The 13,848-nt window shown below is 49.4% G+C and overlaps 2 protein-coding genes across 2 annotated transcripts; both read left to right on the top strand.

The window, feature by feature from the left end:
* Positions 1-820: 820 nt before the first annotated feature.
* Positions 821-4,650, top strand: LOC121855874 (collagen alpha-1(IV) chain-like; the record flags this gene model as incomplete). The annotated part of the gene is made up of 6 exons (XM_042351039.1): positions 821-1,147; positions 1,408-1,519; positions 1,785-2,486; positions 2,866-3,296; positions 3,512-3,768; positions 4,152-4,650. Coding segments are annotated over 6 exons (2,328 nt in total), but the record flags the coding sequence as incomplete, so codon positions are not given.
* Positions 4,651-4,774: 124 nt separating this feature from the next.
* Positions 4,775-5,419, top strand: LOC121855873 (tetra-peptide repeat homeobox protein 1-like). Its single transcript, XM_042351038.1, has one exon. The coding sequence runs from the start codon at positions 4,775-4,777 to the stop codon at positions 5,417-5,419; it is 645 nt and encodes a 214-aa protein (XP_042206972.1).
* Positions 5,420-13,848: the final 8,429 nt, after the last annotated feature.

Raw genomic sequence — 13,848 nt, 5'->3', positions numbered from 1 at the left:
TTAGTAAAACGTGCATTAAAAGGTTACAAACAGTACAAAATATAGCCCTCAGATTTATATAACATAAAATATACAGACCACATCAATAATGAACAGCTACACAAGAGACAAACCTCTTAGCAATCAATGTAGATATACACAACAAAGCTGTAAATATTTGGAAAAAGTGACTGAACTTAACACAGAAACATATCAAAACTGGATAAATAATATAGACAACGAAAATTTCCAAGAACACAGTTGGTTTAAATCAGCCAGGAAGAAAGTAATTGAACCATCTCCTGCCCCAATATACATATAAAACATTAATAGAGAGAATAAAGATGAGAGTGACCTACCAGCTCCACAAGAACCTGGCAGGCCTCTCCATACAGTGTACCTTAGACTAACATAACTAATATTTAACATTTAACATTGACATCTTAGTAAAAAAAAAAAAATGTGACTACCTCCCAGTTACACAAGGACCTGGGCGGGCTCACTAACTCCAACAATAACAAATAATAATAATAAGCAGCATTATATAAATAAACCAATATTAATACAAAGGTCTGACGGCCCAGGGGCAGAACAAAGATAAAACACCAATAGGAAAGATGAAGCGATCTGGTTGAGCCCAGATTCTTCTACTCCTACTGTATTTCAGTTCACCACTTTCCTTCAACTCCTAATAATCTTCTTTCCTCTTAACTAAAGACTTCGTATCGTATCGTGACAGCCGTGATGCCAGGCGACCTTCCAGGGACGTCAGCGCCCTGGGAGCTCTCTCCAGGACGGCAGCGACCCTAGGGCCTCTCAGTAGTGCAACATCCTCCCCCAGGGTTTTCCCAGGGACAACTACGCTCTGAGGGAGCCCTCCCAGGGATGGTGGCACTCCCAGTGGGCCTCCCAGGAACTGCGGCACTCCCATGGGTTCTTCAGGGACAGCAGCGCTCAGGGGTCCTTCCAGGGACGATGCCGCCCCAGTTGTCCAACCAATGATGGCGGCACTCCTGAAGGCCCTCCCGCTGGCATTTCCAGGGACCCGTCCCTGGTGAGCGCCCCCAGGTGCTCTCCCAGGGACATCATTGCTCGCAGGGCTCTCTCAGGGACAGCAGCACCTCCAGGGGCCCTCCAAGACAGCGGCAGGAATCCTGCCAGAGCACTGGTGTGTCCAGACGTCCCTTACTTATCTATGATTGGTGGACTATTCTTAACCCACCAACACAGCCAATAGGAGAAAACAGACAGTCAGCACAACACCCCAACTTATGTTTTCTGTTGATATTATTCTCTGTTACCTTCTTCAGAATTCGATGACACTGGAAATGTGATGGGCGGTGTATTAATTTAATGTTGCATCTCCCAGAGTTCTAAATAGCGCAAAAATTACTGCCCCATGGGCCCTACAAATGTGGGCTCCCAGAGGCTCTCCAAGGGCGTCGGTGGCGCCAGGAGCCTTCCAGGACGGATGCTGCCGCCAGGCTCTCTGTGGGCCCTCCGGTGGACGCCGTTCCCCAGGGCCGTGCCAGGACTGCTTGTGTGCCTAGGGACTCTCTCACGGACAGACGTCCCTTATCTATGATTGTTGGACTATTCTTTAACCCCCCAACTTACAGCCAATAGGAGAGAGAGCAGTCAGTCAGCACAACACCCACCTATGTTTCCTGTTGATATTATTCGCCGTTACCTTCTTAGAATTCGATGACACTGAAATGTGATGGGCGGTTTATTTATAACGTTGAATCTCCCAGAGTAATAAATAGCGCAAAAACTACTACTACACATTTGGCCTGGCGCTCTAGGGGCAGTCCTCGGGGCACTGGTGTCCCCAGGGCTCGCCAGTTTGCGCCGCAATCCCAGGCTCCCTTCCAGGGACTTCTGGCGCCTAGGAGCTCTCTCAAGGGAGGCGCGACCCAGGGCCCTCTCAAGTGCAAGATCCCCCAGGGTTTTCCCAGGGACAACTGCTCTCTGGAGGGCGTTTCCAGGGATTGTGGCACTCCCAGTGGGCCTCCCAGGAGCTGCAGCACTCCCATGGGTTCTCCCATGGACAGCAGCCTCTCAGGGATCCTTCAGGGACGGTGCTGCCCCCAGGAGCCCTACCAATGATGGCGGCGCTCCTGGGGCCCTCCCAAAGCTTGCGGCACTTCCAGGACCCGTCCGTGGTGCCGCTCCCCAGGTGCTCTCCCAGGGACATCGGTGCTCTCAGGCGCTCTCAGGGACAGCGGCCCCAGGGGCCCTCACAGGACGGCGGCACCACGAGCCTGCCAGGGCGCTGATATGCCCAGGTCCCACCGGACAGTGGTGCATCCAGGGGCCCTCAGAGAGGACGGCGCCCCCAAGGCCTTTTAGGTGCTGGATCCCTCGGGGCTTTCCAGGGACAACTTTGGGCCTCTGGTCAACAGTGCCCTATGGGCGCTTCCAGGAAGGTGGCGCCCTAGGCGCCCTGCTAGGGGTGCTGGCGCCCAGACGCTCTTCCAGGGACATCGGGCTCTGGCTCTCTCAGGGTTAACAGTGCTCCCAGGAGCATTCCAGGGACAGTGACCCCAGGATCCATGCCAGAACTGGTGTGTCAGGGGTCTCTCACGGACAGCAGTCCTTACTTATCTATGAATGGTGGACTATTCTTTTAAAACCACCAACTTACAGCCAATAGGAGAGAGCAGACAGTCAACTGCACCCCAACTTATGTTTTCCTGTTGATATTATTCGCCGTTACCTTCTTTAGAATGCGATGATACTTGTAGAAATGTGATGGGCTGTGTATTTATTTAACATTGCATCTCCCAGAGTAATAAATAGCGCAAAACTCTGCACCCAAGGGCCCTCAGGCCTGGCGCTCCTAGGGCAGTAATCGAAGCACTGGTGTCCCCAGGGGCTCGCCAGTGAACCACGATCCCAGGCGCTCTACCAGGGACATCGGCGCCCCTAGGAGCTCTCTCGGGGAGGCGACCAAGGCCCCTCTCAGGAGTGCAAGATCCCACCCTGGGTTTTCCCAGGGACAACTGCTCTCTGAGAGGCCCTCCAGGGATAGGTGGCACTCCCAATGGGCCTCCCAGGAACTGCGGCACTCCCATGGGTTCTCAGGACAGCAGCGCTCTCAGGGGTCCTTCAGGGGACGGTGCCGCCAGGGAGCCCAACCAATGATGGCAGCTCCTGAGGCCCTCCCAGCTGCTTCCAGGGACCCGTCCCTGTGCAAGCGCCCCCAGGTGCTCTCAGGGACATTGGTGCTCCCAGGGGATCTCTCAGGGACAGCAGCGTCTCCAAGGGCCTCCCAGGGGACATCGGCACCCCCAGGAATCTTGCCAGAGGCACTGGTGTGTCAGGGGGTCTCTACGGACAGAAGTCCTTACTTATCTGTGAATAGTGGACTATTCTCTTAACCCACCAACTTACAATAGGAGAAGAGAGCAGACAGTCAGCACAACAAACTTATGTTTTCCTGTTGATATTATTCTCTGTTACCTTCTTCAAATTCGTTGACACTGGAAATGTGATGGGCGGTGTATTTATTTAATGTTGCATCTCCCAGAGTTCAATGGCGCAAAAATGCACCCATGGGCCCTACAAATCTGGCGCTCTAGGGGCTCTCCAAGGGGCAGCAGTGGCGGGAGCCTTCCAGGGACAGGCGCCGCCAGGGCTCCCCAATGACCGTAGTATCCACGGCCTCCCAGGGACTCCACTGAGGGGGTGCCAGGGCACTGGCACCCCCAGAGGGTCTCACATGGACAGCGGCGCTTCCAGGGGCCCTCACAGGGACAGCAGCCCTTATACAGGCTTCCAGGGACGGTGGTGCCCCTGGACGCCCTGCTAGGGTGCTGGCGCCCACAGACGCTCTTCCAGGGACATCAGAGCTCCTAGGGGCTCTCTCCAGGGTCTTGGCCCCCTGGGCCCTCCCAGGGTCGGCACCCAGGATCTATGCTAGGGGCGCTGGTGTACCCAGGGGTCTCTCACGGACATCAGTCCTACTTATCAATGATTGGAGGACTATTCTCTTAACCCACAACTTACAGCCAATAGGAGAGAGCAGTCAGTCAGCACAACACCCCAACTTATGATTTCCTGTTGATATATTCTCCGTTGTCTTCATTCGATGATACTTGAAATGTTGGCGGTGGCATTTATTAACGTTGCATCTCCCAGAGTTCTAAATAGCGCAAAACTACCTGCAGCCACGAGGCCCTACAAGTCTGGCGCTCTCAGTGGCTCCCAGGGCTCCTGGTGCCTTATATAGGGACTTCCCAAAGACAAACGACTCCAGGAGCTCCCAGAGACAGTGACGCCCTGAGGCCTTCCGGAATAGCTGTGTCCCCAGACGCCTTTCAGGGACAGCTCCCCAAGAGCCCTGGCGTAGGCGCTGGCATCCACATGGGCACTCCCAGGGACGTCGTTGTCCCCACGGGCTCTCTCAGGTACAGCGGTGCCCCCAGGGTTCTCTCAGGCGCAGCCGCGTTCCCAGAGGCCTTCCAAGAGACGGCGGCGCTCTCAGAGACCCTCCCAGGGATGGTGATGCCCCCAGAGGCCCCAGGTAACGCTGGTGCTCTCAGGGGCTCTTCGGGAGAGCGATTCTCCCAGGGGCTCTCCCAGGGACGCCGCTGTCCCTGTAGGGCCCTTGGGGCGACACCGCTTATAGTACGGTCCCTGGACGCCACCGCCCTGGGAGTTCCCTGAGTTGCCGCTGTCGTTGGGAGGCCCCTGGGGTTTCTGCCGTCTTTGGCGGGCCTCTAGGAGCACTGTGTCCCTAGGAGCACTCCTGGGAGCGCTGTGCACTTGGGAGAGCTCCTGGGCCAGCACCATGACAGGGCCCCCAGGGTGCCGCCGTTCTCTGGCAGGGCCCCTGGGAGAGCAACTGGGTTCGCCACCTGGCAGGTCCCCAGGGGCGCCTCTGTACTGGAAGGCCGCCGGGGAGTTCCGCTGTCCCTGGGGCGCCACCAGCCCCTTGCAGGGTCCTGCGGTGCTACACCCCCTGGTAGGACCCCTGGGCGCCAGCGCCTTTGGCAGGGCCTTGGTGGCACCGCCGTTTGGAAAGGGCCCCTGGGAGATCCGCATCCCTGGCATGGCCCCACCAGACGTCACCGCCCCTGAAAGGACTGCTGGAGTGCCGTTGTCCCTGGAAGGGTTTCTGGGTGCGCCGCTGTCCCTGGGAGAGCCCCTGAGAGCCCCTGGGGGCGCTACGGTCCTGGAGGGGCCCCTGGGCGCTGCCACCCCTGGCAGGGTCTCTAGGGACACCGCAGTCCCTGGAAGGGCCCCTGTGGGCGTCACCGTCACTGGAAGTCCCATAGGGGCGCCATCGTCTGTGGAAGGCCCCTGGGAGCTGCTGTCCCTGTCACGGCCCCTGGTGGTGCCACCGCCCCTGAGAGGGGCCCTGGAAGCGCTGCTGTCCCTGAGAGATTCCCTGGGGGCGCTTAGCACCCATGATAGGGGCCCCTGGGGATGCTGACGTCCCTAGGAGTGCCCCTAGGATCGCCGATGTCCCTGGGAAGGCCCCTGGGACGCCGAGCTGGGCGGGGCCCATAGTGGAGCTGCTGTTTGGGAGGGCCCCTGGTGGGCGCCCTGGGAGCGTCACTGTCCCTGAGAGAGCCCCTGGGGGCACTGCCGTCCCTTGGGGGCTCCTGGTGGCGCCGCTGTCCCTGGCAGTTCTCCTGGGGCGCCACTGCCCATGATGGGGCCGTTGGGGACGCCACTGCCCTGGGAGAGCCCCTGAAGGCGCTGCTGTCCCTGGGAGGGCCCATAGGGGCACAACCGACCCTGGCAGTGCCTGGCGGTGCCACCACCACCGGCTGGCTGCTGGGGGCCCACATCAGAGACTGTACACCGTCAGACTCTCTCTGTACACTGCCAGACTCCTGTACACTGTTAGATCTGTACACCGCCAGACACACATTTACACTGACGGTGTACAGGAGTCTGGTGGTGTACAGAGTGTCTGATAATATACAGGGAATGTCTGATGGTGTAAGGAGTGTCTGGTGGTGTACAGGAATGTCTAGCGATGTATAGGAGTGTCTGACAATATACAGGAATGTCTGACGGTGTACAGGTGTCTGGTGGTGCACAGGAATGTCTAGCGATGTACAGGGTGTCTGACAATATACAGGAATGTCTGACGGTGTACAGGAGTGTCTGATATACAGGAATGTCTGACGGTGTAATTAATGTCTGGGTGTACAGAGTGCCTGGTGATGGAAAGGACTGTCTGACAGTGTACAGGAAATGTCTGGCGGTGTACAGGAGTGTCTGGTGGTGCACAGGAATGTCTAGCGATATACAGGAGTGTCTGACAATATACAGGAATGTCTAGCGATATACAGGAGTGTCTGACAATATCAGGAATGTCTGACGGTGTACAGGGAGTGTCTGACAATATACAGGAATGTCTGACGGTGTAATTTGTCTGGCAGTGTACACGAGTGCCTGGTGATGGAAAGGACTGTCTGACAGTGTACAGGAATGTCTGGCGGTGTACAGGAGTCTCTGGTGGTGTACAGGAATGTCTGGCGATGTACAGGAGTGTCTGGCGGTGAGTAGGAATTCTTTGGCAGTAAAATGAACAGTGGAGGGAGCAGAGGCAGTAAAATGAACAGGAAGGGGCAAGAGGCAGTAAAATGAACAGGTAAGTGGGAGGCAATAAAATACCCAGGGAGGCAAAGAGCAAAATTAACAGGGACAGAGTGGCATTAAAACGCGCTGGGGAAGAGGCAGGGAATCTAAAGCGCTTAGGAAGGAACAAGTCTAAACACCTGACCGACACCTGCTTGACTTCTCACTTATGACCAAAACTCTATAAGTGTTTTTTTCCCACACCTGAAGCTTTAAAAGTTCCCGAATTAAAATTTAAAACAAGTTAGCACAGTTCGTTTACTCTATATAAATTAACAGAAGTAATAGAAATAAAAATCTATAAAACAAAGTAAAAGACTTCGTTGGTCCTATTGGCCAAGTGATCTTACTATGCTACTAGTGACTAATAGGCGGTCTTGACAAGGGCTATTCTATTGTGTCGTCTTTGAAGGGATTACAGTACTAAGCAACTAAGGTCTTTTAAGCGAGTAGTTTAGAAGAGTAAATTAGTCGCTAAGAATATTGTTGATATTTGCTGCATTAACATCTAGGTCTTTCCGGAGTTGTTGGGTTATATACTGCACTAACTATTGAGGTGTTTTTGAACGTTTCTTTAGAAATAAACGAATCATCAAATTGGATGTATTAAATATTGTAGGGTTTTTTCGGTTTTATTTCGGTTTTTCGTAGTTTAATGAATTTTTGGGTTTTATTTTTTGCGGTTTATTGCAGTTTTGTGCGGTTTATTGCAGTTTTTGCGGTTTATTGCAGTTTGTGCGGTTAATTGCCTTTTGCGATTTATTCAACACTAAAAGCGGGAAACATACGTATAAAATTATTGGTTACCTTTAAAAAGTCTCAAGTTCGAAATGTCATGAACTATTTCCTTTTGGTATTGGTCGCCATCTCGACTAATCTAACTTCTTGATCAGAGGTACAATTAGGCTCAGCTTGTACAGTATAACAAGTTGGTCTGATGTGTGTTCATAAACTTGGAACTATTTGAAGGTTAAAACTCTGCTTAAAATGTTAACCTCGTCACCAATAATAGTTTTCAATTGTTTAGATACAGTTTAAGTCATTGTGTTTTTTATGTTGGATTACAATACTTACGATAATCTGAAACTCTACGTAAGATAAGATTAATTACGATACTAGGGAGTAAGTAGTTATTTACACATTTACAAACACTAGTGAGGGTAAACAGGGCTAGTGGACTATCTGAACGGTGATTGTAAAGTAGAATTATGATCAGAGCCCCAAAGATTAGGGAGGTCAGCTTCTTACCTGCTGCTTATCAAGGAACCAATCTCGTTACCTCACTGGTTTGATCTACACATTGAAATAAAAGCTTAGAAAATACCATTAAAAGTCTATCGATAAGATTACGACAATGTTGATGTAAGTAACTAATCACGAACCTCAGCTACTTAAAACACGTAACGTAATTTAAATGCCACGAGAACTATAGTAAAGAAATTATTATACTTCAATATTTCTTTATAGATCACTAGAAAGGACACGACAAAATCTATGTATTTAACTGAGGGACAGTGTGGATCGAGGGTACATAGCTGACACTAAGTTGAAGACTGAAGTACTTACAACAGAGAGACACGTTGAAGAGCCTTACTGTGGGTGGCGGTGGTGGTGGTGGCAGTGGTGGTGGTGATTGGACTGAGACGAGCGACTAATCACCCAACTATATGAGTAAACGTTACCTTAAAATATAAACACAAGCTTTCTTCCCTCCTTCCTACCTCCCTCCTCCTCCCTCCCTCCCTCCCGTCTGCCTTTTCCTCCCTACATCCTTCCTTCCTCCGTCCTCGTCTTACCTCCTTTCCTTCCTCTTTCCCTCATCATTTCTTCCCTATCTTCCCTCCCCCACATCCCCCATCCCTACCTCCCCAATCCTCCTTAATACCCCTTAAGTCACTCTCCACCACCACCACCATGCACCCCCCCCTTTCCCCCTATCTCACCCCTCACCCTCCTTCCCCCTTCCTTCCTTTCTCTCCTTCTCCCCTCCTTCCCAACTCCTCCCCTTCTCCCTCCTCCACTTCCCCTCCTTTCCTCCCTCTTCCTCCTCCCTCCCCTCCTCCTCCCCTCTTTCCTTCCCTCCTCTTCCCCTCCTCCCTCCCCTCCTCCTCCCGCCTCCTCCTCCTTCCCTCTCCTCCCCCCTCGCTCTGAAGGCTTTAAAATTCCTTTATTCTACAAGTATTATTATCTACTCGGCTTAGTAAATTAGAAAGACTAACCTTTTTATTTTCTAAACTTTTGTAAACTTCGAACTTTCTCGATCACAGCATCTTAGAACAGAACTTCTTGATTGGCTACGATGATATACACCTGTAATTAATCTTTACCTGAGAGAATATATGGTTAATCTTAAGAAGTGTTTCTTAAGTCGTATTTTATTGATCTTTATTAGTATGTTGTTGTTGTTGTTGTTGTGTGTGTGTGTGTGTGTCTCCTTACACCACTTGTAGGAGTATCTTACCACCACCACCACCACCTACCACCACTCTACCACCACCCACTCTACCAACATCTTGGCATATATGTCAGCAGCATGCTCACTGTGCATGTCAGTGCAGGGCACTGGCTGGCTGTCACCTCCACCCACCACCACCACTCTACCCACCACCACCCACCACTCTACCACACCACCACCCCACCACCACTCTACCACCACCTCCCACCACCACACTCTACCACCACACCCACCCACCCACCACCCCTACCACCCACCACCACCACTCTACCACCACACCACCCACCACTTTACCTCCCACCACACTCTACCACCACCACCACCACCACCACCCTCTACCCCATCCCCACCACCGTTCTACCACCACCACCCTACCCACCACCACCACTCCCTCCCACCATGGCCATAACCTGGCTCCTGCTCTACCCATAGTGCCAGTCAGTGCCAGTCTTAGCCTTATGGGTAACCACTGATTCCTAGATGGTAGTTAATCATCCCTGCCATGTTGGTGGTAGGAGGCAGAAGCCTTGGGAGATAAGGGGGTGGTAGAGAATTAGTGGGGAAGAAAGATGGTAGAAGGAAGGTGGGTAAAGAAGGAGTGGTAGGGAAAGGAAGAGATTGGTGGAAGGGAGGGGGGAGGAAGGTAGGGAAGGAGGACAGTGTGATAGTGTGGGAAGGAGAGCGTGACGATAGAAGAGAGTGTACAGGTGTTCCATTTGTCATCGTCTGCCATTTGTACTACACGCCCAGCAGCAGGTGTGTTGTGGTACAGGTGTGTAACCACCACCAACTACGACACTAACCACCTACCACCAATAGCAAAAAACACAGCCAAACATCAATAACTAAACCACAACCAATCCCAACTAACGACCGAGCCAATCACACACCCTCCTTTCATCCACCCTCCTGAAGAGCTGTATGCTTACCCGTAAACATACAAAGACATCCTTAATTCCGGGTCAGAAAGAAAGAAAAAACACGTGATTTATACATCAAGTTGTATATATACACCATAACATATTGCATGATTATACAAACTGCAGGCCACAGGGATACATTGCATGCTATGTAACTTCTGGAGCGATATGAAGAGACACATTACAGAGCTCAAGATTACGAGGGCTTTGTAACGTGTCCGGCGATACGCTTCTGAGCGATACGAGTTACCATGGTGATACATACATACATACATACATACATATACATACATGTTGCATTACACTACATACATTACATACATACATACATACATACATACATACATACACTTACAGATAGATAGATTGATGGACAGACTTCGAGAGAGAGAAGAAAGTGAGAGAGGGGGAAGGTGTAGAATCAAACCAAGTCCCTCTCCCTCCTCCCTCCCTCCCCTCCCTCTCTCCCCTGTCCCCCTCCTCCTCCTCCTCCCTCCCTCTCTCCCTCCCCTCAACTCGTCTTCTCCACCACTATAAACTTTTCTGCCAAATGGTAGGTAAAAAAAAAAATAAAACTTGACAAACTTTGAGGTTTTCATAAAATTACCAGCACTTGTCGTAACTTTTTGCAAGATCTTCACGTCTAAATTTTTCCAGAAACGTTGAAAGTCCGGATGGCTGACAGTGAGAAGTTCGGATGGCTGACAGTGGAGTTCGGATGGCTGACAGTGAGATGTCCGGATAGCTGACAGTGAGAAGTCCGGATGGCTGACAGTGAGAAGTCGGATGGCTGACAGTGGCTGGGGAAAAGTTTGATGACATTCGTGTGTGTGTAATAATAATAATAATAATTGACGGTTTATTGAAAAGTTCTGCAGCCCGAAGGCTGAAAATATACATTGGACATAAATGACTTATTACATACATTGGTGGTTTAACAAAAAGCCTTCATTAGAAGGTAAAAGGAACATACAGTGTGTGTGTGTGTGTGTGTATGTGTTTATATTGTTTATATGATGTATAATTAGGGTATTTGTGTTGTATGAGTGAGTACGTATCAGTATGTATCTCTTATGTGTATGAGTATGTGTCAGTCTGTTTGTATTATTTATGTGTATGACTGTATATGTATTTATATATATATATATATATATATATATATATATATATACAGTACAGAAAAATCATATATTTCTTTGCACCACATAAAATCAGCGTCTGGTTACAACTCGCTAACACTCAGGTTGATCCTAGTTAAGTATAGCGATTCTTGCTAAACTTAGTGGTGGAGATACATAGCGAAAAGGTGCTAAAGTTCTCTAACTAATGGCATATTTTCTCCTCCGCGTACCAAAGCAAAGGGAATCGGATATCAGTGGTGAGAGGGGGAGAAGAGAGGGGAGAAAGGGGAAGGGGGAGGAAAGAAAGATGGAAGAGAAGAGGCGTGGAGACAAAATGGAAAGGTAAGGAGGCAATTCTTCCCCCTCCACAATATCCTCCTCCACTAGCCTCCCCCCTTCGCCTACCCCTCCATTCACTTACCCTTCCCTCCACCTACTCCTCTCTTCCACCTACTCCCCCTCTATCTACCCCAACCTTCCACCTATCCCTCCCTTCACCTATCCCTCCCTCCACTTACCCCCTCCCTCCCGTCCCTCCCTCCACCTTCCCTCCGTCAGCTCCAAGAGTAAGGGTTTGTGTTGCTAAAATAAATATGATAATAAGAGTAAGGGAACAGTCGTATGTCGGAGCAGTGTTACCAAGTGTTGTGTGTGTTGTGTGTGTGTGTGTGTGTGTGTATGAACGTGTTTGTGTATGTATGTGCACTAACATGTGTATTCAATATTCACAACATTTCAATCTTAAGCAATCTGAAACAACATCAACACCAACACAACAACAAACTTCTAATAATCACACATTCACACAAAGAAAAACACAAATTCTTATTGGCTATCGGACTATTAACCCCACATCACTCGACACCACAACACTTCCCATACACTACACCTCAATCAATAAATCATAATAAAACCGTAAGTACACATATAACGGTGAATTTGATCACGTCAAGGGTTCTGTAACACATTAAGGGGTCAGCGTGGGAGGTGTGACGTGGTGTTGTTGTTTAGGAGTCAAAAAGTAAGCGATAAGGGAGAGAGTTTTCCACCGCCGGCCCCTCAGGTAAAGGGGTCAGTTGGACAACAAGGAAAAATTTCAATGTGCTGGGTTTTATGTTTGGTCGCTGAGGGAGGAGAAAAAATAATATGTTTCTTTCCGTTGTTTTGTTTCCCAAGAGGTCAGTTACTAGTTGATGGGATGTAATGAAGTTACAGATTAATCACCTAACCTAACCTTAACCTAACATAACATAACCCTCTTTCCAGGTAGTCTTAGGATGATTAATTACAGGTGAAATAAGGTAGGTAATCCACAACATATCGTATTTTCTAAGTTTAAGTATCATAGTAAACATTATCATCACCCATAAACCTAATTGCCTCTTTAGGTTTACAGTCAGACTACAACAAAACGCCCACTGTACCTCAAAATACAAAATACACTATAACCACTTCACTACACGGCTGTGATCTTGTCCCTCACCACTAAAGTCATGATCTATTCTGGCTGGGTCGACTAAAGTGCCCGACCTTATACCTGTGACCCTAAGGACAAGAGGGAAAGAGTGGGCAATGTTTCCTCTGATACAGCGAACCCAAGCGAGGAGCAGTAATGGTTAGCTCAAGGTCCTTTGTCTGTTAAGTTTGCCTTTCAGTGTGAGTATTTTGTGTCAGGAAGGATGGTGTTTTTGCTTTTTTAGTTACGTGAGAAAGAGAGAGGAGGGACAGATCGACGAAACGAAGATAGATAGAGCCAGGGGAGAGACAGGCAGACAGACAGACACAGAAGACTAGATTGAAAGAGAGCACAGCAACAACTTCTGCGCAAAATCTTCTATAAAACAAAAAGATTCTTTAAATTAATGAACGAGGAAAGAAATGGGTCAGGGCGGAGAATACACAGTCTATATCAGGTAACTATGACCTCTGGCAGTATCTTAGTGATGGCTCGTCCAATTGTATCCCAAAACACTATTTACTACATGTTCCCCCTCTCCCTCCTCCCTCCCTCCCCCCACCCAGCTGAACTACCATCGAGCTTAAGGTAAAGGGGGTGTATGGCTTACTCAGAGTGTGACCCGTTTAAGGTTGGAGGCGGAGTGTGACTCTAAAGACTTGGAACACCTCTATGACGTTATATAACCTAATAATCATTATCCTAGAAACATCATCAATTTTTCATATAAATATTACGATAATATTTTTTAGGAACCATTAACATCCCAAGAGCAGCTAGTTGGATTTTTATATGTGTTGGAATTATCAGTATTTTCTTTTTATTTATGTGTTTTCTCAGAAGGTATCGTGTGGAGTCCTTTTTTACAGTAAGTAACACTAGGAACGATTATTTTTCAAGTCAGTTATGTAACTCAAGTCAAAGGCTAGCGGCGGGACTAAGGCGCGTTACATAATTCATTATCAGGGAGTGTGAGCGTGGAAGGTATAAGTGAGGTGGGTATAATGGCCCCTTGACTGAGCCACAGTACTTGGATAGGAAGTATTCGTTGCTAAACAGTGGTTTGGTTGGGTTGGGTTGGGAGGGAGGGAGGGAAGGGGAGGGAGGGAGGGAGGGACGGAGGGAAGGAGAGGGGAGGAGAGAAAGGATGGGGGGGTTATTAAGGATGTGGCTGACCTTTTTTCATGATCTGATAAAAGAGTAATGGGGTGGATAAAGAGGAAGGAAGAAGAACACTCTGGTTTCATGTATGTGTGTATGTGAATATATATATATATATAGACCCACTGTGTGTGTGTTGTGTTAGTCAGTGTGATA

This window comes from Homarus americanus, unplaced genomic scaffold (assembly GCF_018991925.1).
Source record: "Homarus americanus isolate GMGI-L3 unplaced genomic scaffold, GMGI_Hamer_2.0 scaffold22449, whole genome shotgun sequence".
Taxonomy (NCBI): domain Eukaryota; kingdom Metazoa; phylum Arthropoda; class Malacostraca; order Decapoda; family Nephropidae; genus Homarus; species Homarus americanus.
Note: the sequence above shows the minus strand (reverse complement) of the source record. Positions and strands in the feature narration are given on the sequence as shown.